Source organism: Sorex araneus, chromosome 2, assembly GCF_027595985.1.
Source record: "Sorex araneus isolate mSorAra2 chromosome 2, mSorAra2.pri, whole genome shotgun sequence".
NCBI lineage: Eukaryota > Metazoa > Chordata > Mammalia > Eulipotyphla > Soricidae > Sorex > Sorex araneus.
The window spans coordinates 129,155,855-129,178,170 of record NC_073303.1 but is presented as its reverse complement, the minus strand read 5'-3'; the positions used below and the strand labels follow the sequence as shown (position 1 = coordinate 129,178,170).

The 22,316-nt window shown below is 51.3% G+C and overlaps 2 protein-coding genes and 1 pseudogene across 2 annotated transcripts; 1 reads left to right on the top strand and 2 right to left on the bottom strand.

The window, feature by feature from the left end:
• Window positions 1–2,322: 2,322 nt before the first annotated feature.
• Window positions 2,323–5,356, bottom strand: LOC101538324 (pre-mRNA-splicing factor SLU7-like). The gene is made up of 2 exons (XM_055124485.1): window positions 5,351–5,356; window positions 2,323–4,113 (listed from the first exon to the last, which is right to left on the bottom strand). Exons 1-2 carry the CDS (start codon window positions 5,354–5,356, stop codon window positions 2,323–2,325), a joined length of 1,797 nt encoding a protein of 598 aa, XP_054980460.1.
• A 5,233-nt stretch (window positions 5,357–10,589) lies between these two features.
• On the bottom strand, window positions 10,590–12,157 carry LOC101544586 (SNW domain-containing protein 1-like; annotated as a pseudogene).
• Window positions 12,158–15,405: 3,248 nt separating this feature from the next.
• On the top strand, window positions 15,406–18,436 carry LOC129401698 (pre-mRNA-splicing factor SLU7-like). The gene is made up of 2 exons (XM_055124484.1): window positions 15,406–15,411; window positions 16,649–18,436. Exons 1-2 carry the CDS (start codon window positions 15,406–15,408, stop codon window positions 18,434–18,436), a joined length of 1,794 nt encoding a protein of 597 aa, XP_054980459.1.
• The last annotated feature ends 3,880 nt before the right edge of the window (window positions 18,437–22,316 follow it).

Below are 22,316 nucleotides of genomic sequence, written 5' to 3'. Positions count from 1 at the left end.
AAGTTAAACATACATCCTGGCTGGGTGAGTGGACCAAAGGGGGAATGCAGGTAACCACTGGTCACGAGGACTTTCAGATCTCTGAAGTCCCCTTGGGATCAGAAGATAGGTGGGTGAGCTGAGGCTCAGTGTCATGGTCACACACACACAAAACCCAGCTAGATGGTTTAAACATAGAAAACTTTATTCCTTATTGAAAACACACTAAACCAATAGGAAACAGGATTAGCCATACACAACCTGCATCCCCTCCCCATGCCACGCCCCCAGATCTGCTTGGTAGGTGACCCCTGTGGCAGGACCCCAGGTACCCTGAGGGCCTTTCAGAGGTGGCTTTGACCTGCACCCAAGCTGCTCTGCCATCAGTCTGAGCACGTGTGGGGCCCAGCGCAGCGGGACCTATTTCCTCTCCTGGTTTCCAACGGGCATCTCCAATCCTGTCTGGAAAGTGCGTCTCTGTGGGCTTCTCAGGGTGAGTCCAAACCTGAGCGAGCACCTTCGAAGACGGGGTCACCCATGGGCAGGGATGGAATCCTTGGTGCAGGACAGAGATCAGCACCAGGAGAAGAATGGTTTAAGCAAATCCAGGAGCAACGTGGAGACTTCCTGGGTTCTCCAGCTGGGAGAGGTGCTAGCTGCACCCATCAGTCCTTCCTGCATTTTGGCGGACGGCTGTGCAAAGATGCCTCACGCCACACTGCTTTCTGTTGACAGAACTTGGAGTTCTGGGTGCTGTCTTGGCTCCGTGCTATGTTGGGGCACATGTTTTCTGACACCCGAGGCGGGAAATTGGGTGTGCCCAGAGTTCCTGACCACGGGGCTCGAGGAAAAACAGTTTTGTTTTTTCCTATTAATACCTTCTTTATTCTGGATGAGCAAACAAAAGTCATATTCAGATAAACACGGACCTAACAAAGTATAGGGAAAAGGGAAAGGGAGAAGGGAACAAAAATCTTTCCAAATCCTACGAATACTGTCTCACCAAACAACAACAAAATGCCCTGTCCCATTTCAATCACAAAAATTAAATCTTCTCTGGAACATACATTGCTCTTCTTTAAAATGGCTGGGAAAAGTGACCGGAAGTTGGGAAGGAGGCTTCTTCTTTTGGCGAATCCTCTCAGCCATTATATTGCTGCACTGTTACTAAAAATATATGATTCTGTGTATAGCAATAAAAAGAAATTCCAGGGATGAGAATTGACTTTCAGCTCAACTGTCTCCAAATATGTTATCGTCCATTCTCTGGCCTATCCATGTGTCATTTTTTGGCTGTTTTCCGGATTAATGCCATTCTCTGTTTGTGAGCTGCTGTGATAGAAGCTTTCCTTTTATTTTAATTTTTAAATTATTTTTGAATCACCATGAGATAGTTACAAGCTTTCATGTTTGGGTTACAATCTCAAAATGATCAAACACCCATCCCTCCACAGTGCACATTCCCCACCACCAGTATCCCAGGTATAAACCCCCCTTCCCAGCCTCCCCCTGACTTTAAGGCAGACAATATTCCCCATACACTCGCTCTACTTTTGGGCATTATAGCTTGCGACACAGAAACTGAGAGGTCATCATGTTTGTTCCATTATCTACTTTTGGCATGCATCTTCCATCCCAACTGATTCCTCCAGCCATCTTTTTCTTAGTGATCCCTTCTCTATTCCATCTGCCTAGTAGGAGCTTTCTTGTAGGATTGGAATTCTTCATGGCCAAATCCCGGGATCCACATGTGACTCTGGTGCTCTAGAGGAAGCTGGACATCGTTGACCTCCAGAGTGCTGGACTTGCTATGCCGAGCACGTTGGCAGGCGGCTGTCACCACACTCTCGATAAAGTCATCAGCAATCTGCAGCAGCATCTCTTCCACACCTTCCGCTAGTTGCTCATTAGGATCCACCTCTCTTACTGTAGCACTGTCGCACTGTCGTCCCGATGCTCATAAATTTGCTCGAGCGGGCACCTGTAACGTCTCCATTGTGGAATTGTTGTTACTGTTTTTGGCATATCCAATGTGCCACGGAAAGCTTGCGGGGTTCTGCCGTAAGGGCGGGGTATTCTCGGTAGCTCGCCGAGCACTCTGAGTAGGATTAAGGATCAAAGCCGGGTCCGCCGAGTGAGAGGCAAACGCCCTACCTGCTGTGCTAACACTCAGTCCATCGTCACTGTGGAGAGGAAGGAGTTTATTATGCAACCTCTGAAAGTTTTATTATTGAAGTCAGGCAGTGAGAAGAGCAGACACGATTTTTTCCGTTTCTCATCTTCGGCAAGGAGCCGAGAAGAGTGAGTTCACTGTGTCCATGGGGTGAAGTCTGTGACTAGTCTCTACTGTCCAAAGAAGGAGGCCATAGGGTCGTCTGGCCTCTGGCGTTTCATTCTATAGCCCTCCATTTCTTCCTCTGTGGGCGCCTTGGTTTCATAGATACAATTGTACGGCCGCTTCCTCTCATGGATCTGCGTGATCTCTTTGACATAAAGAAGGCGGGCCTCCGTGGCATTCAGAGCCTTCTTCAGTTTTTTGTGTTTCTTTTCTTCATCATCACTGTCTGAACTACTCTTTCGATGTGTCTTCTTCTTCTTTTTCTCTTCTTTGAGTGTCTCCTGATGTGTCTCCATAAGGGGTGGAGGCTTTTTCACCGATTCTTCTTCAGTTGCATCATTTGGAATATATTCCTCTGAATGAGCAACCTCCTTCCCGGCCTCTCCAGTGCAGTAGGAATACTTGAGAAAGGAGTGGCAACACTTGTATCCCCATCTGCCATCTTTCCAGTAAGATCCCCAAGTATGAGTGTGGTTGTGGATCTTCACATCCTCCTCGTACCTGGAGCAGGTGACAACCCGTTTCTGCCCATGGATGACGGTCCCATGTCTGGAGTATTCTACGTAGTCTTCGGTTTGACCTAACAGCAGTTCTGCTGGAGGGGCATCCAGGTGTTCCTGGCCACCATACTTCTCTAAGATGCTTGCTTTCTGCTGCTCTTTGAAGTCTTCTTTTTTGGCTTTGAAGGACTTATACAACAGTTCGAGTTTGGTAGGATCCGCTTGCAGATGCACTTCTGATGCTTGGTCAGAGGCCTCCCAAGCGAACAATTGTGTCTGAGCCATTGTAACGGAGTCACCCGTGTATCTAAGGAAGTTATCGCCCGCATAGCTCACTTCGTCCAAATTCTTTCCTGCATTGGAATAGGGATTCTCTCTCATTGCTCTGGTTTTGGGATCATAGTAGGCAGAATTTGGATCTAAGTTCCGCAAATATTTTGCAATATGTTCCCGAATCCTGAGATTCCGGACAGTGATCCGCCTCTTGGAGTCCAAGTTCTGTCCAGGCATGTCAATGTCATCTGCATATTTATCTTCATCCTCCTCTTCACTGCTATGGTCCTTTCCCGCCTGAAAGTCTGGTTCCTCTTCTCCCCACTGGTGTTTTGGAGAATCAGCCTGTTGAACGAATTTTCCCGAGCATAATTCTTCTTCGAGTTTTTGGACTTTGAGTGTTCGCTTTGCTAGATCCACTTTGGCATATTCTTCTACAGTTTTCCTGTGTTCCTCTGGATCGTAGCCATTCCAGCGATCCCGCTTTCCATCATAATCGAACATCAGCTGAGGCTGAATATGTTCATCCGGAGCTAGATTAGTCCCTGTAAATTTTGCTCCGACTCGCCTCGGTCTCTCACAGCAGTCTTTCTTCTGGTGTGTCATGGCCCCACAGTTTTCACACGCTCCCTTGCGGTATTTGGTCATCATGGAATTCTCTTTTACGCCCCTCTTGTACCATTCTCCGGATGAGCTATACGGCTTCTGTTTCTCTGGCTGTGTTCTCTGGTGCTTTAAAGTAGGTCTTTTGGATGGATCGATGTACCACGGCACTGAAGATATGTACTGAGGAATATGAGGGTTGATGTCTTTTCCTTCTTCATCAACTTCTGCAGGAGCATTTCCCAGTTTCCGTTGTTCTTCCAGCTCCTTCTTCTTTCTCAGGTCCTTTCGGGTCATTTTCTTTGGTTCCTCCAGCCTCATTTCTTTGGATGCTGACCGTGGAGCAGCCTCGGATTCCTCCTGCTTACTGTCCCTGTCGGTGGTGAACGCGTCCAGTGTGACCGAGCCACTCTGGTTCCCCTGCAGAGGTTCTCAAAGGGACGTGCTCAGAGGGACGCTCTCAGAGGGATGCTCTCAGAGGGACGATCTCAGAGGGACGCTCTCAGAGGATGCTCTTCCAGTTCTGATGGGGAAGAGCTTTTATGCAGTCTGGAGGGTGGGTCCCAAAGAGAGTGTGGCCAGATCTGATTGGGTCTTCAGCTAGGGCTAGGGTGGGGCTAGCTTCATGTCCACACCCTGTCTGTGCCTCCAGGGAATGAAAAAAGACTCCTGCTGTGTGTCCTGGGAGACCTTTGATTGCTCAAAGCCTGTTAGTCTCAGGCCTCTGGTCAGTCCTGAAAAATCCTAGATCCCTTGCAGTTCCCCCTTTCACCTAGGAGAAGGGGGAAGAGGTGGGTGACCCTGAGTAAGGTGACGGGCCCTCAGCTCTCTCCTGGGCCTTTGTTGGCAGAGCCCCTTGCCTGGGTGGGGACTTCCTGGTATTGTTTGTCCCACATCTCTGTCTGAGTCTCTGTGTGAGCAGAGCCACCACAGGCTGGGCACAGGGACTCTGAACTCAGTGGTGGGCCCTTCCCTCTGCTCGGCACCCCGGGGCTCGTCAGTGGGGTCTTTGTCCAGGGAGGTTGGTCAGTTTGCAGGTGCTGAGCACTGCGTGGACTCTCAGGCCCTGCCCACCTCCCCCAGGCAGCCAGTACCGGCCCTGCCCTTAGATTTCATTGCAGGAGGGAATTTCAGAAGCCAAACAGTAAACCAAGTATTCCTTGGATATTCCTCAGTTGGGAGAGAAGGGGAGTTTCTAGAAAACAGAGTCCTGGGCAACAGGGCCCGCACCCAGATGCGGAAAAATCTCTCCCAGGCTCCCAACTGGTGCTCAGGTTCATTGTCATGGGGTTTTAGCCTTGGGGGTCTGTCCTGCCCAGCACCCTCTCTGGTGCCTGGACTGCATTCCGGACAGCACTCAGGCGGGGCCATGGCCTCATCCAACTGAACTCAGCCCGGGTTTCTGAGTTTACCTTTCCTGCAGCTCCCCGCCAAGGCACCCTTGACTCGACTTCCTTCTCCAGATTCCGGTCCTGCTTATCTCAGGAGCTACCCAGGCTGTCATGTTCCCTCCTCTCAAAACTGCTCTACGATGTTCTGCAACATTTCCCACCCTCCTCCTGGAAAGACATCATCTGGCAGAAAATCCGGAGCTACCTCAGAAGCTGACCTGGCATATCCTCCTGAGTGTGTATTGTGAGATGTGAATTTAAGGTACCCCCATCTCGGCAGCCCAACAGGACAGGGGTTCCCGGTTCCCAAGACCCAGAGCATTCAGGTGAAGGATTCGTCTCTAAATCTCAGGGACTTCGAGACCAGCATCAGGAAGATATCCCTTGGAGCAGACCACAGGGAGGGCGGCTTGTCTTCTGAGGGGAACAGACACAGACAGGTAGCCCACGTCATCACACGCCAGCCACCCTCCAGGCGGCTGTGCGTGGACAAGCTTCTTGACCCAGGATGCAGCCCAACACCAGGGTTTCTGGGAAATATGCCCATGGACTCTGGCCTGGAGAAATGGAGGCACCCGGGTGAGCCTCCTGTGCTTAAAGACCCCATTTTCTCAAGATTTCCCCCATGGGGATGTCAGCGCTAAGGCGGGCGGCACCTTCAGCTGCTTTCGTTCTCGCCAGGGCATCTCACTGCACTGTTTCAGCACCACTGGTCAGGTGAGCGTTGATCACTTTGCCCTTCCGAGGCTGGATCAGAGTCCAGGGAACAGACATACTATTCGTAATATTAATGCTTGTTTGTTGTTTGATTTGGGAAATCTGAAGCCCATCAGGGAAGCCTGGGCGGCATCACATACGGTACCCCGAACCCCTGAGCATTGCTGCGTGTGACCCAAAAAACAAAAATAAAATAAAAAGTAACTTAAAATAAGGTTCAAAGCCAAAACGGTAATGGTGGCTTGTGTGGGGAGAATGGGACTGCCATAAGCACAGACCCTCCTGAGAGCTGCTCAAACAATCTTAGCCTCATGCTGTCTTGCCTCAACCAGGATCCACCCATGCCCATTGCCCCTGTGCCCAGGGAGGGACCAGATACCACTTTTCCTCAAAGAGGAAGATTTGGCTTCTCTCTGTGAGGAAGACTCGAATGAACTTGCTTTGGGAACCTACTCTTCAGACCTCCCCCCCAGCGGAAACTACGTACGTGCTCCAGAAAAGCCCGGCACAGTCTGGATTAGTGGCACTGCTGCAGTGACTCCCCTCAGGTCTTTGGAACCCAAGCAAGAGAAACCAATGTGTTGGGGTCTAGCAGCCAGCCTGAGACCCCGGCCAAATCCACTGCCCCTAGAAACAGGAGCAGGCTCTATTCACAGGGGTCTAGGCCCTGTGCCAGCACTCCACCCCGAAAGGCACTCTGGTTTTGGAGATAATGAGATGACACCTGAAAGTCACCACTTGTCTGAGCTAACATACCGGCCCCGAGATGCGGGAAACAGAAATCATTAGCAAACATCTGTAAAGGGTCCAGCAAAGTGTACGTGACGAGCGCGATACCCAGGTGTTCACAATATCTAAGCCGCCCTGGAATTGTGTATAAATATCCGGTGTGGGAGCTAAGTAAATGAGAGCTGCCTGACCTCCAGCTCTCCCCTCTCTGCGTGGTTCTTTCTCAGTTATGCCGGTGGGGTGTCCACGTTGTGCAGAGGGGATGGGCAGAGGCTCTCCCTCTCCCACTCCTTCTCCCATAAGGAGTAAGTCCGGTGGCTTGGGGGATCAAACCCCAGTTTGCCAGGGTCGACTGGCCAGGACCCTGACACTGATGAACTGCGAGATGGCCAGTATTGCGGTCCTATTCACTCTGCCCCTGAAGCCAGTCCAGGGCTTCTCTGCAGCCAACCCCGGGAATGCCGTGATAGCTGATTGCTGTGCCTTGTGGACACAGGGATTGGGGTTGACCAGTCAGGTCACCTACTGATGCCAATAGGGTATGTGATGGGCACCAGTGAGGTCAAATCATAGACCCATCCCAAGTGACTTCTTATCCATGACAAAATATCATCCCATAGACAAGATGGCCCCAGGGGTAGCTGAAGAGTCTTCCATTGGCAGGTCCTGGAAATAGCTGAGGGCTCTTATCCCCCCCTCACCCCCATGCAGAAAAGGGGAGCTGCATAGGAGTCTGAGATGCTTCAGGACTGTCTTGAGTTGTGAGATTTACAGGCTATGAGCATGCCAGGTTCACATGGCCGACCCGGGTTTGACTCCCAGCATCCCATATGTTCCCCGGAGCACCGCCAGGCGTAATTCCTGAGTGCAGAGCCAGGTGTAACCCCTGTGCAGTGCCAGGTGTGACCCAAAAAGGGATAAAAAGCAACACAAAATAAATTATTTAGGATCTGCCTTTTGAGCATGCTTGGGTGGTGGTGGTGGTGCAAAAATTCAAATAATGGTTGTGGGAAGGTGTATCGGTGGTGGGATTAGTGCTGAAATAGTGAATGGAATAAAGTATTTATTGTGAACAATCACTGTCATCCCGTTGCTCGTCGATTTGCTTGAGCAGGCACCAGTAACGTCTTCATTGTAAGACTTGTTACTTATTTTGACATATCAAACTCACCACAGGATCTTGCCAGGCTCTGCTGTGCAGGTGGGATACTCTCAGTAGCTTGCCGGGCTCTCCCAGAGGGGTGGAGAAATTGAACCCGAGTCGACTGCATGCAAGGTAAGCGCCCTACCTGCTGCGCTATCACTCCAGCCCATTGTGAACAACAATTTATAAAAATAAAAATTAAAAATAAATAAATAAGAGACGGATGATGTTGGCACAAACCCAGTGCTCAACACACATCCTCTCATATGGAACCTGTGCTCTGGCCTGTTCATTTCTGACGCCTCTGTTTTACCAGTGTCACTTGCTGGGAACGTGGCAGGCTATCCCAGAGGACAGGATTCTGTCTTTATTTTCTTTAAAGGGAACGGACCCAACGTGAAAACTTCATTCTCCTCCTTCCTGCACACACCTTCCCATGTGCTGAATGGGCTGTCTACCCTGGTCCCCCCACTCTCTGAATTACTGGCTTGGATGGGGTCATCAATAGCTTCCAGCGCTTCTTGGTCCTGGAGCTGAATTGTTCTGTCTTGTCTTTGCCGTTTTCAGAGTCTGAACAGTCTCGGTAGTTTTATTTGGCCTTGCAAAGCAACATCAGCAACAGCCACAGTGACTCAGCTCACTCTTCATACCCCCTGCCCGGGAGTTGCAGACCCTGTGGCGCTCTCTTTGATTCCCTGGGAGACTGCTGACGAGTTTTGGTGACTTTTTTGGGGTGCTCCCAGACATGTTCTTCCTTGTTATCTTCTTCAGAGGCAGATGCGAAGCTAGAGAAGGAAGAAAATTAGGCTTTGGGCTTGGCCCTTCGCTTTTGCGCTCTTGGCAATGATATCATCTTTAAAATATTTTTTCCAGGCCAGAGCGATAGCACAGCAGGGAGGGTGTTTGCCTTGCTTGTGGCTGACCCAAGATCAATCCTGGATCCCGAAAGATCGCCTGAGCACTGCCAGAAGTAATTCCTGAGTGCAGAGCCAGGAGTAACTCCTGTGCATCGCTGGTTTGAATCCAAAAAGCAATAATAACAATAATAATAAAAACAAATTTTTTCTTTTGTGTCTTCTTATACTCCACAGTACGGCCTCTCAACTTTAAGTTCTTTCTTCCTGCCTTCCTGATCTTTGGGCTTAAATGTTTCCACACATAAACCTCTGTCGAGTAAGTGAGCTGGAGACCCCCAGCCCAGCGCCTCTCTGAGGCCCGGGATTGTGCATGCGACTGCGTCTCCTGGTTCCCTCCGGAAGCTTCCCAGTAAGCGAGCCATCAAACCTGGCAGCTATCTGGGCCCTTCCAGATCCAGAAGACAGTATGGCCAACATGGACTGACCTGGGCCAGAGCAGCTCAGATCCAGCCTTTGTTCAAGCAGGGGTGCGTAGGGATGGGGGTGGGTCCAAGGGCAGGGCAGGGGCAGGCCAGGCTGGGCGCCTACACCCTGTCCCTGCCCCCAGAGACCCCAGAAAAACAAGAACAGAACTGAATCCTGAAGCCTTTCCTAAGAAAGCCTTGCAAAGGTGGCTGTGCATGACCTCAGGCCTCACTTTGCTCTCTAGATCATCTCAGAGTCTCCTGTGGCCCCTGCCCCCATTCCTGAGGGGCCCACCATCCTCTGGGTGCTGCCTGGATGTTTGCATCTGGGTATGCCTCAGGCCACATCCCTTCCCGATCACTGTCCAGGGCGGTGTGGTAGGGGACCCCCGTGGCAGTAGATTTTACCACCCCCTTTTTCTAAATAAAAGGGATCTGCATCTGGGTATGCCTCAGTTTCTCCTCTCTGAGGAGCTCAGAGTGTGTATGTTGAGGAAATGTGGTCTCAGGGCAGGAAATCTGAGTGTTCTTACTCCCCAGCAGCCCATCACCGGGCGGGGCAGCCAGTCTGGGCTCTCTCCTGGCTCTCGTCCCTCCCAAACCCCAGCTCCCCCCTGGAGGCCACCCAGCACCCAAGCCTTGGGTGAAGGGGCTCTGTTCCTACACGCCCACACTGGGGACTGTGGCCGTGTGTCCAGCACACCACATGCTCTGGAAGGCGACACTGTCCCTGCCCCTCCCCAGGCAGGCAGATGCCGAGGAGACAGCAACGGGCTGGGAAGGACACCGGGACCCGACTCTGACGCCAGGGCCCCAAGGGGACAGCCAGGGGCAGGCCTGGGTCTCCATAATCCTGCACGCTCACTGGACCCAACAATGGGTCACAGGCTGGGCAGTGCCCACAGCCTCTCCTCACGCTGCCCGTCAGCTTCTCCACTTTCCTCCCTGAGACCTGAGTCCCTCAGATAAGCTCAGGGGCAGCGTTGTGTCTGCCCCCGGGCATCTGAATACGATTTTTACTTTTAAAAATATGCAAATATTTATACAATATCTAGTGCCTGGGACCCAGGACGCATGTTCCCGCCCCTGCACCTCCTCAGCTGGTGCTGTTTCCATGGCTGTCACAGGCTCAGGTGGGAAACAACACACCTGAAAAAAATTCAGCAATACAGAGGGAGGGACAGAGGGAACCTGGTCCCAGACAGGGCGTTTAATGGTTCTGCCTCTGGCCTGGCTGCAGCTTCTCTCCCCCATGGTTGGAGACACCCTATCCCTAAAACACACAGACACACACACACAATCCCAGCAGGATGGTTTACACAGAGGAACCTTTATTCCTAATTGAAAATGACTAAACCAACAGGAACGGGGATTATACACAGGCCACATCCCTTCCCGACCACTGTCCAGGGCAGTGTGGTAGGGGACCCCCGTGGCAGTAGTGTTTACCACCCCCCTTTTTCTAAATAAAAGGGAGCCCTGGGTTCAGACACTCCAGATTTGGTTTTTACTCTGGTTGCTCCCAGATCAAATGTTGCCCTATGGAAACTGAGTCCCATCGCTGAGTCTCACAGTCCATCCCAGGGAGGCGCCTCTACTCCCTTCTTCTCTTCTTGCCGTCATGCTCATGCTCCTCGGGGCGGCTGCTGTCCGAAGGTCTCTCGGAGCCACCGTGCTGTTTGGCTTCTCCCAGAAACTTGTCCAAGCCAACAGGATTTTCAAACTGAACTGCTCCCTCTCGGCCTCGCTGCCTATGAGCTGAACCAGAAAACTCCTTATTGGGAACAGATCAGTGAGTCTTTTTTCTGGCTTCAAGGTCATCACCATCCATGTCCTTGTCTGAGATTTCCCTGGGCCTGTAAATGTTGGGGGCCCTATCGTGGCCACCTCTCCATGCTTGGCCATAAACTTGGTGTATTCCATCTTCTCCTCCTACAAAACTGCTGTCCGTCCCCTCAGTTTGGTTGAAGAGCCTCTGGTCATACTGACCACCATTGGAAGGCTGAGGGTTGGCCACACCAAGGGCAATTACCTCTCTGATATCTCGGTTTTCCTAAAGTTTAGCCCATTTCTTGGGTGCTGCCCTGGAAAGACTTGGTCATGCCGTCTCTCTTTACGCCTGTCCTGCCGGATTCTATCTCTCTCCTGTGCCTCTACATCCTCTTTCTCAACGTGGGTTTTGAGGCCAGCTCTTCTCCCCCTGGCTCTCTGCGCCATTTCTCTCAGCTTCTCTTCATGTTCCTCCTTTTCTTTCTGAGCCATCTTTCTCTCTACCCGAGCACACTTGTCCACAGCTTCACGAGCCTTCCGGTTGGCAACGTACAGTGCTTCTGCCAGTTTGGCAAAGTTCTCACTGATGTGGACGGTCTATACTCCCCTTCCAGCCGCAACCAGGCGTTTATCTAAGGGGATTGTGTAACCCTTCGTGTTCTTCCAGTTGGAGATACAAGGAGGAATCTTCCATGCTTGCTGCTCCTTCACAGTCATCTTCCGGCAGGACGGGTGCAGGGGCAGAAGGGGGTCCCCGAGGAATGTTCTTGTTAACTTTGAATCTGGGAAGCTCCGTGGGATCTTTCTGTATTTCCAGCACCTGAATATCCCTCTGTCTCCGGAATTGAAAGCTGCCCACTGCTGATATGGAGTGTATCTTATATACTGAGCGGGCGCCCACTTGTCAGCCTCTCAGGGAGGCATGGCGGCAACCAGCGTCTGAGACCCAGACCTCTATAAGTCTTGTCTGGTCCTTTAGGTTATCTCTTGAATGGCTTCTTTTTCGGGTCTCTGGAGGTCTGGGTTATCTGTGTTGGTAACCTCTTTGACTGTATTTGCTGTAAATGCCTTTCTCTTTGAACTGTCATTGTCCAGCAATTGCACGATACTTGACTTTTCCTTCCGCATCCACCTGAATGGCAAGTGCATTGGACATTTTTCCCTTCTGTCCCATAGCCAGTGGATATTGGGCCACGTGGATCTCTGGAAAAGCACCTCCATCTCCTCTAATAAGTGAGGTGTCCACCCTTTCCTGTACCCCTGTGGTGGGGGTTCTCTTCGGGAGGAAACCAGTGAGGATTGTGGGGACCTGTGGGATCCTGCCCTTTCCTGCGCCTCAAGCGGGTCCTGAGCCTGCTGACCTGGTGCAGGTAACAAGCTGCTGAGCACCATCTTCTCGGGCTCCTTCCAGTGCCAGCGACCTCTCCTGGGTCTCTCTTGATTCTCTTGAGCTCCGGAGCTTTCCAAGCCTCCTATTCCTCCTGGTCGCTGTTCCCGTTGGTGACTTCTTTGAGCACCAGGTGACTGAACTAGCTATAAATGACCTTGTCTTGGACTATCCTGGTGGACGAATTGCACCATACTTGATTTTTCCTTCCGCATCCACCTGAATGACCAGTGCATTTGACATTTTTCCCTTCTGTCCCATAGCCAGTGGATATTGGGCCACGTGGATCTCTGGAAAAGCAGCTCCATCTCCAAAATCCTCTAATAAGCGAGGTGTCCAACCTTTCCTGTACCCATATGCTGGGAGTTCTCTTCGAGAGGAAACCAGTGAGGTCTTTGGGGACCTTTGGGATCCTGCCTTCTCCGCCTTGGTGGTGGGAGCATCCAGGGACATGGGGCACTCTGGTTAACCTCCAGAAGCTCCCCGAAAAAGGCTCTCAGAAGGACGCTCTCAGAGGGAAGCTCTCAGAGGGATGCTCTTCCAGTTCCATTTTGGGCTAGACTTAGCTACCAGATGAGGCCATGTCAACTGCTCCACACAAGGGCAGGAACATAGGGAACCATGAAAATGGGAGCTATTTCTCGTGTGTCCTGACTGGTTTGGATGAGGCTGAACAAGTTCTTCTTTTGGCTGCCTTAGTAAATGATTTCCTAAATCTCGGTATACCGGTATACCAAAATTGCCAGTCTTCCTTGTCTCATAGATCCTAGTCCTACTTACCCTGTTTATTGTCAGTCTGCACATCCTGGGTACTTAGCCTGTTTGTTGTCAGTCTGCAGATCCTGGGTACTTAGCCTGTTTGTTGTCAGTATGCAGATGCTACATTGTTTGTTTTTCCTATTCAGAAGAACTTTTCATGATCTTCCCCTAACTCTTTTGTTGCTGACCTCACTGCATTGAGCCCTATGAACTGTCGGATGGTAATAAAAGGAGATTTCAGGGCTCTCAACTTTTGTCACAGAGTCAGAGAGAACCTGGCCCCTCCATGACATGAATTTCTTTTGCGTTCCTTTTCTCAGTGTCTCCTCTGACTGAATGAACGTTCACACAAAAGTTCCGGATGGGGAAGAACTTTTATGCAAGCCTGGAGGGTGGGTGCCAGACAGGGTGTGGCAGGACCTGTCAGGGTCACAAGCTAGGGCTAGGGCGGGGCCAGTTTGCTGTTCACACCCTGTCTGTGCCTCCATGGCATGAAAAACATTGATTCCTGCTGTATGTCCTGGGAGAACCTGGCATGCTCATAGCCTGTAAATCTCACAACTCAAGACAGTCCTGAAGCATCTCAGACTCCTATGCAGCTCCCCTTTTCTGCATGGGGGTGAGGGGGGGATAAGAGCCCTCAGCTATTTCCAGGACCTGCCAATGGAAGACTCTTCAGCTACCCCTGGGGCCATCTTGTCTATGGGATGATATTTTGTCATGGATAAGAAGTCACTTGGGATGGGTCTATGATTTGACCTCACTGGTGCCCATCACATACCCTATTGGCATCAGTAGGTGACCTGACTGGTCAACCCCAATCCCTGTGTCCACAAGGCACAGCAATCAGCTATCACGGCATTCCCGGGGTTGGCTGCAGAGAAGCCCTGGACTGGCTTCAGGGGCAGAGTGAATAGGACCGCAATACTGGCCATCTCGCAGTTCATCAGTGTCAGGGTCCTGGCCAGTCGACCCTGGCAAACTGGGGTTTGATCCCCCAAGCCACCGGACTTACTCCTTATGGGAGAAGGAGTGGGAGAGGGAGAGCCTCTGCCCATCCCCTCTGCACAACGTGGACACCCCACCGGCATAACTGAGAAAGAACCACGCAGAGAGGGGAGAGCTGGAGGTCAGGCAGCTCTCATTTACTTAGCTCCCACACCGGATATTTATACACAATTCCAGGGCGGCTTAGATATTGTGAACACCTGGGTATCGCGCTCGTCACGTACACTTTGCTGGACCCTTTACAGATGTTTGCTAATGATTTCTGTTTCCCGCATCTCGGGGCCGGTATGTTAGCTCAGACAAGTGGTGACTTTCAGGTGTCATCTCATTATCTCCAAAACCAGAGTGCCTTTCGGGGTGGAGTGCTGGCACAGGGCCTAGACCCCTGTGAATAGAGCCTGCTCCTGTTTCTAGGGGCAGTGGATTTGGCCGGGGTCTCAGGCTGGCTGCTAGACCCCAACACATTGGTTTCTCTTGCTTGGGTTCCAAAGACCTGAGGGGAGTCACTGCAGCAGTGCCACTAATCCAGACTGTGCCGGGCTTTTCTGGAGCACGTACGTAGTTTCCGCTGGGGGGGAGGTCTGAAGAGTAGGTTCCCAAAGCAAGTTCATTCGAGTCTTCCTCACAGAGAGAAGCCAAATCTTCCTCTTTGAGGAAAAGTGGTATCTGGTCCCTCCCTGGGCACAGGGGCAATGGGCATGGGTGGATCCTGGTTGAGGCAAGACAGCATGAGGCTAAGATTGTTTGAGCAGCTCTCAGGAGGGTCTGTGCTTATGGCAGTCCCATTCTCCCCACACAAGCCACCATTACCGTTTTGGCTTTGAACCTTATTTTAAGTTACTTTTTATTTTATTTTTGTTTTTTGGGTCACACGCAGCAATGCTCAGGGGTTCGGGGTACCGTATGTGATGCCGCCCAGGCTTCCCTGATGGGCTTCAGATTTCCCAAATCAAACAACAAACAAGCATTAATATTACGAATAGTATGTCTGTTCCCTGGACTCTGATCCAGCCTCGGAAGGGCAAAGTGATCAACGCTCACCTGACCAGTGGTGCTGAAACAGTGCAGTGAGATGCCCTGGCGAGAACGAAAGCAGCTGAAGGTGCCGCCCGCCTTAGCGCTGACATCCCCATGGGGGAAATCTTGAGAAAATGGGGTCTTTAAGCACAGGAGGCTCACCCGGGTGCCTCCATTTCTCCAGGCCAGAGTCCATGGGCATATTTCCCAGAAACCCTGGTGTTGGGCTGCATCCTGGGTCAAGAAGCTTGTCCACGCACAGCCGCCTGGAGGGTGGCTGGCGTGTGATGACGTGGGCTACCTGTCTGTGTCTGTTCCCCTCAGAAGACAAGCCGCCCTCCCTGTGGTCTGCTCCAAGGGATATCTTCCTGATGCTGGTCTCGAAGTCCCTGAGATTTAGAGACGAATCCTTCACCTGAATGCTCTGGGTCTTGGGAACCGGGAACCCCTGTCCTGTTGGGCTGCCGAGATGGGGGTACCTTAAATTCACATCTCACAATACACACTCAGGAGGATATGCCAGGTCAGCTTCTGAGGTAGCTCCGGATTTTCTGCCAGATGATGTCTTTCCAGGAGGAGGGTGGGAAATGTTGCAGAACATCGTAGAGCAGTTTTGAGAGGAGGGAACATGACAGCCTGGGTAGCTCCTGAGATAAGCAGGACCGGAATCTGGAGAAGGAAGTCGAGTCAAGGGTGCCTTGGCGGGGAGCTGCAGGAAAGGTAAACTCAGAAACCCGGGCTGAGTTCAGTTGGATGAGGCCATGGCCCCGCCTGAGTGCTGTCCGGAATGCAGTCCAGGCACCAGAGAGGGTGCTGGGCAGGACAGACCCCCAAGGCTAAAACCCCATGACAATGAACCTGAGCACCAGTTGGGAGCCTGGGAGAGATTTTTCCGCATCTGGGTGCGGGCCCTGTTGCCCAGGACTCTGTTTTCTAGAAACTCCCCTTCTCTCCCAACTGAGGAATATCCAAGGAATACTTGGTTTACTGTTTGGCTTCTGAAATTCCCTCCTGCAATGAAATCTAAGGGCAGGGCCGGTACTGGCTGCCTGGGGGAGGTGGGCAGGGCCTGAGAGTCCACGCAGTGCTCAGCACCTGCAAACTGACCAACCTCCCTGGACAAAGACCCCACTGACGAGCCCCGGGGTGCCGAGCAGAGGGAAGGGCCCACCACTGAGTTCAGAGTCCCTGTGCCCAGCCTGTGGTGGCTCTGCTCACACAGAGACTCAGACAGAGATGTGGGACAAACAATACCAGGAAGTCCCCACCCAGGCAAGGGGCTCTGCCAACAAAGGCCCAGGAGAGAGCTGAGGGCCCGTCACCTTACTCAGGGTCACCCACCTCTTCCCCCTTCTCCTAGGTGAAAGGGGGAACTGCAAGGGATCTAGGATTTTTCAGGACTGACCAGAGGCCTGAGACTAACAGGCTTTGAGCAATCAAAGGTCTCCCAGGACACACAGCAGGAGTCTTTTTTCATTCCCTGGAGGCACAGACAGGGTGTGGACATGAAGCTAGCCCCACCCTAGCCCTAGCTGAAGACCCAATCAGATCTGGCCACACTCTCTTTGGGACCCACCCTCCAGACTGCATAAAAGCTCTTCCCCATCAGAACTGGAAGAGCATCCTCTGAGAGCGTCCCTCTGAGATCGTCCCTCTGAGAGCATCCCTCTGAGAGCGTCCCTCTGAGCACGTCCCTTTGAGAACCTCTGCAGGGGAACCAGAGTGGCTCGGTCACACTGGACGCGTTCACCACCGACAGGGACAGTAAGCAGGAGGAATCCGAGGCTGCTCCACGGTCAGCATCCAAAGAAATGAGGCTGGAGGAACCAAAGAAAATGACCCGAAAGGACCTGAGAAAGAAGAAGGAGCTGGAAGAACAACGGAAACTGGGAAATGCTCCTGCAGAAGTTGATGAAGAAGGAAAAGACATCAACCCTCATATTCCTCAGTACATATCTTCAGTGCCGTGGTACATCGATCCATCCAAAAGACCTACTTTAAAGCACCAGAGAACACAGCCAGAGAAACAGAAGCCGTATAGCTCATCCGGAGAATGGTACAAGAGGGGCGTAAAAGAGAATTCCATGATGACCAAATACCGCAAGGGAGCGTGTGAAAACTGTGGGGCCATGACACACCAGAAGAAAGACTGCTGTGAGAGACCGAGGCGAGTCGGAGCAAAATTTACAGGGACTAATCTAGCTCCGGATGAACATATTCAGCCTCAGCTGATGTTCGATTATGATGGAAAGCGGGATCGCTGGAATGGCTACGATCCAGAGGAACACAGGAAAACTGTAGAAGAATATGCCAAAGTGGATCTAGCAAAGCGAACACTCAAAGTCCAAAAACTCGAAGAAGAATTATGCTCGGGAAAATTCGTTCAACAGGCTGATTCTCCAAAACACCAGTGGGGAGAAGAGGAACCAGACTTTCAGGCGGGAAAGGACCATAGCAGTGAAGAGGAGGATGAAGATAAATATGCAGATGACATTGACATGCCTGGACAGAACTTGGACTCCAAGAGGCGGATCACTGTCCGGAATCTCAGGATTCGGGAACATATTGCAAAATATTTGCGGAACTTAGATCCAAATTCTGCCTACTATGATCCCAAAACCAGAGCAATGAGAGAGAATCCCTATTCCAATGCAGGAAAGAATTTGGACGAAGTGAGCTATGCGGGCGATAACTTCCTTAGATACACGGGTGACTCCGTTACAATGGCTCAGACACAATTGTTCGCTTGGGAGGCCTCTGACCAAGCATCAGAAGTGCATCTGCAAGCGGATCCTACCAAACTCGAACTGTTGTATAAGTCCTTCAAAGCCAAAAAAGAAGACTTCAAAGAGCAGCAGAAAGCAAGCATCTTAGAGAAGTATGGTGGCCAGGAACACCTGGATGCCCCTCCAGCAGAACTGCTGTTAGGTCAAACCGAAGACTACGTAGAATACTCCAGACATGGGACCGTCATCCATGGGCAGAAACGGGTTGTCACCTGCTCCAGGTACGAGGAGGATGTGAAGATCCACAACCACACTCATACTTGGGGATCTTACTGGAAAGATGGCAGATGGGGATACAAGTGTTGCCACTCCTTTCTCAAGTATTCCTACTGCACTGGAGAGGCCGGGAAGGAGGTTGCTCATTCAGAGGAATATATTCCAAATGATGCAACTGAAGAAGAATCGGTGAAAAAGCCTCCACCCCTTATGGAGACACATCAGGAGACACTCAAAGAAGAGAAAAAGAAGAAGACACATCGAAAGAGTAGTTCAGACAGTGATGATGAAGAAAAGAAACACAAAAAACTGAAGAAGGCTCTGAATGCCACGGAGGCCCGCCTTCTTTATGTCAAAGAGATCACGCAGATCCATGAGAGGAAGCGGCCGTACAATTGTATCTATGAAACCAAGGCGCCCACAGAGGAAGAAATGGAGGGCTATAGAATGAAACGCCAGAGGCCAGACGACCCTATGGCCTCCTTCTTTGGACAGTAGAGACTAGTCACAGACTTCACCCCATGGACACAGTGAACTCACTCTTCTCGGCTCCTTGCCGAAGATGAGAAACGGAAAAAATCGTGTCTGCTCTTCTCACTGCCTGACTTCAATAATAAAACTTTCAGAGGTTGCATAATAAACTCCTTCCTCTCCACAGTGACGATGGACTGAGTGTTAGCACAGCAGGTAGGGCGTTTGCCTCTCACTCGGCGGACCCGGCTTTGATCCTTAATCCTACTCAGAGTGCTCGGCGAGCTACCGAGAATACCCCGCCCTTACGGCAGAACCCCGCAAGCTTTCCGTGGCACATTGGATATGCCAAAAACAGTAACAACAATTCCACAATGGAGACGTTACAGGTGCCCGCTCGAGCAAATTTATGAGCATCGGGACGACAGTGCGACAGTGCTACAGTAAGAGAGGTGGATCCTAATGAGCAACTAGCGGAAGGTGTGGAAGAGATGCTGCTGCAGATTGCTGATGACTTTATCGAGAGTGTGGTGACAGCCGCCTGCCAACGTGCTCGGCATAGCAAGTCCAGCACTCTGGAGGTCAACGATGTCCAGCTTCCTCTAGAGCACCAGAGTCACATGTGGATCCCGGGATTTGGCCATGAAGAATTCCAATCCTACAAGAAAGCTCCTACTAGGCAGATGGAATAGAGAAGGGATCACTAAGAAAAAGATGGCTGGAGGAATCAGTTGGGATGGAAGATGCATGCCAAAAGTAGATAATGGAACAAACATGATGACCTCTCAGTTTCTGTGTCGCAAGCTATAATGCCCAAAAGTAGAGCGAGTGTATGGGGAATATTGTCTGCCTTAAAGTCAGGGGGAGGCTGGGAAGGGGGGTTTATACCTGGGATACTGGTGGTGGGGAATGTGCACTGTGGAGGGATGGGTGTTTGATCATTTTGAGATTGTAACCCAAACATGAAAGCTTGTAACTATCTCATGGTGATTCAAAAATAATTTAAAAATTAAAATAAAAGGAAAGCTTCTATCACAGCAGCTCACAAACAGAGAATGGCATTAATCCGGAAAACAGCCAAAAAATGACACATGGATAGGCCAGAGAATGGACGATAACATATTTGGAGACAGTTGAGCTGAAAGTCAATTCTCATCCCTGGAATTTCTTTTTATTGCTATACACAGAATCATATATTTTTAGTAACAGTGCAGCAATATAATGGCTGAGAGGATTCGCCAAAAGAAGAAGCCTCCTTCCCAACTTCCGGTCACTTTTCCCAGCCATTTTAAAGAAGAGCAATGTATGTTCCAGAGAAGATTTAATTTTTGTGATTGAAATGGGACAGGGCATTTTGTTGTTGTTTGGTGAGACAGTATTCGTAGGATTTGGAAAGATTTTTGTTCCCTTCTCCCTTTCCCTTTTCCCTATACTTTGTTAGGTCCGTGTTTATCTGAATATGACTTTTGTTTGCTCATCCAGAATAAAGAAGGTATTAATAGGAAAAAACAAAACTGTTTTTCCTCGAGCCCCGTGGTCAGGAACTCTGGGCACACCCAATTTCCCGCCTCGGGTGTCAGAAAACATGTGCCCCAACATAGCACGGAGCCAAGACAGCACCCAGAACTCCAAGTTCTGTCAACAGAAAGCAGTGTGGCGTGAGGCATCTTTGCACAGCCGTCCGCCAAAATGCAGGAAGGACTGATGGGTGCAGCTAGCACCTCTCCCAGCTGGAGAACCCAGGAAGTCTCCACGTTGCTCCTGGATTTGCTTAAACCATTCTTCTCCTGGTGCTGATCTCTGTCCTGCACCAAGGATTCCATCCCTGCCCATGGGTGACCCCGTCTTCGAAGGTGCTCGCTCAGGTTTGGACTCACCCTGAGAAGCCCACAGAGACGCACTTTCCAGACAGGATTGGAGATGCCCGTTGGAAACCAGGAGAGGAAATAGGTCCCGCTGCGCTGGGCCCCACACGTGCTCAGACTGATGGCAGAGCAGCTTGGGTGCAGGTCAAAGCCACCTCTGAAAGGCCCTCAGGGTACCTGGGGTCCTGCCACAGGGGTCACCTACCAAGCAGATCTGGGGGCGTGGCATGGGGAGGGGATGCAGGTTGTGTATGGCTAATCCTGTTTCCTATTGGTTTAGTGTGTTTTCAATAAGGAATAAAGTTTTCTATGTTTAAACCATCTAGCTGGGTTTTGTGTGTGTGTGACCATGACACTGAGCCTCAGCTCACCCACCTATCTTCTGATCCCAAGGGGACTTCAGAGATCTGAAAGTCCTCGTGACCAGTGGTTACCTGCATTCCCCCTTTGGTCCACTCACCCAGCCAGGATGTATGTTTAACTTTGATTGTATGTACATATATATATATATATATAAAATATATATATATATATTTGTTTTATTAAGGGTTCATAAAGGGAAGCTACAGTGATAGCAGTGTGGGTAGCCATCTTCCTTGCATGCAGGCGAACCAGGTTTGATCTCTGGCATCCCATTGGGTCCCCCAGCAGTGCGAGGGAAACCTCTGAGCACTGCCGGGTGTGACTCGAAAAACCACAAATAAAATAAAATATAATTTAAAATAAAGTTCAAAACTAAAATGGAATGATGGCCTCTTTGGGCAGTATAGGACAGCCACAAGCACTGACCCTCCAGAGGGCCACTCGAACCATCTTAGCCTCATGTTGTCCTGTCTCAACCAGGATGCACCCATAACACTGCCCTGTGCCCAGGGCGGGTCCAGATACCACTTTTCCTCAGAGCTAAGAAGAAGACTCGGGCTTCCTGTCTGTGATGGAGACTAGAATGAACATGTTCGGACCGTATGGGTGCAGGGAGGGCCAGTCAGCTCTGTGCAAGGCAAGTGCCCTCTCCTGCCCACCTCCCTTCACTGCCCCATCATCTCTTCATCTGTGACTGAAGGTCTGGGGCAGCGTTTAAGGTCTCAGGAAAGGGTCAGCTTCCTTGACCCACTACAGTCCTGGGACTGGCAGGAAGGTTTAGGACATGCAGAGGGGTGGGCTAAGATGGAGCTGATACCAGCAGCTCCTGGAATCTCTAGGTGTTTTCAAAGAACGAAAGGAGGGAATCCAAAGGAAGAGACCAGGGCCTCGGCAAGGACTGGGAAACTCAGGGCCTGGCCCAGCACAGGAGAGAGAAGGACAGGGAGCAACAGAGAGAGATTTCCAGTGCTTGACGGAGTAGCAGAGTAAGAAACAGCTTTAGGGAGACAGAGCCCCACTGCCCCAGAATTGCTCTTCCCAACCTTCCCTCCCAGCCCCCAACACCCCAGCCCTGCAAACGGTCAGCGGGGCAGAAGCTTCTCCTCATGTAGCTGCTGCCCCTCGCCCTGCAACAGTCTCCAACCAGGCGCACCTGGGCCCCTCCTGCCTCGCCCGCCCACCCCGGGCAGCTGGGCCCGGAGGCCCTGACCACCGATCCCTTGTGCCAGGGACCCCTGGGCCCCAAGCAGAGACAGGCCTGGAGTGAGAAGCTGCCGACAATTCCCTCCGGAGTAGGCGCAGCTCACGAGGCTCCATGCGGCAGCTGAGCCGATACCTCACGGGTTCCCCACGCCCGAGGCTCCCCCACGGAGCTGACCCGCAGCTAATGTCACCTGGCAAACTCTGGGGCCCTGATTCCTTCCTGCTACCAGAAAATCTGTCCACAGAGAAGAAGAAACCCCGCTGTTTACAGGGACACGGGCACAGCTAGAAGCCATCGTGTGTGTGGAATAGCTCAAGGGGCAAGGGGCGAACACGGGACAGCTGCACGTCTGCGGAACGGAGAGCAGCTGAACGGGGAACAACCCCTTTGGAACAGTCTTGGGTCTAAACCTCAGATTTCCGGGCAGCTGAGGGGCTGAGGGGGGAGAGCCAGAGTCCGGGACAGAGGGGGCAGG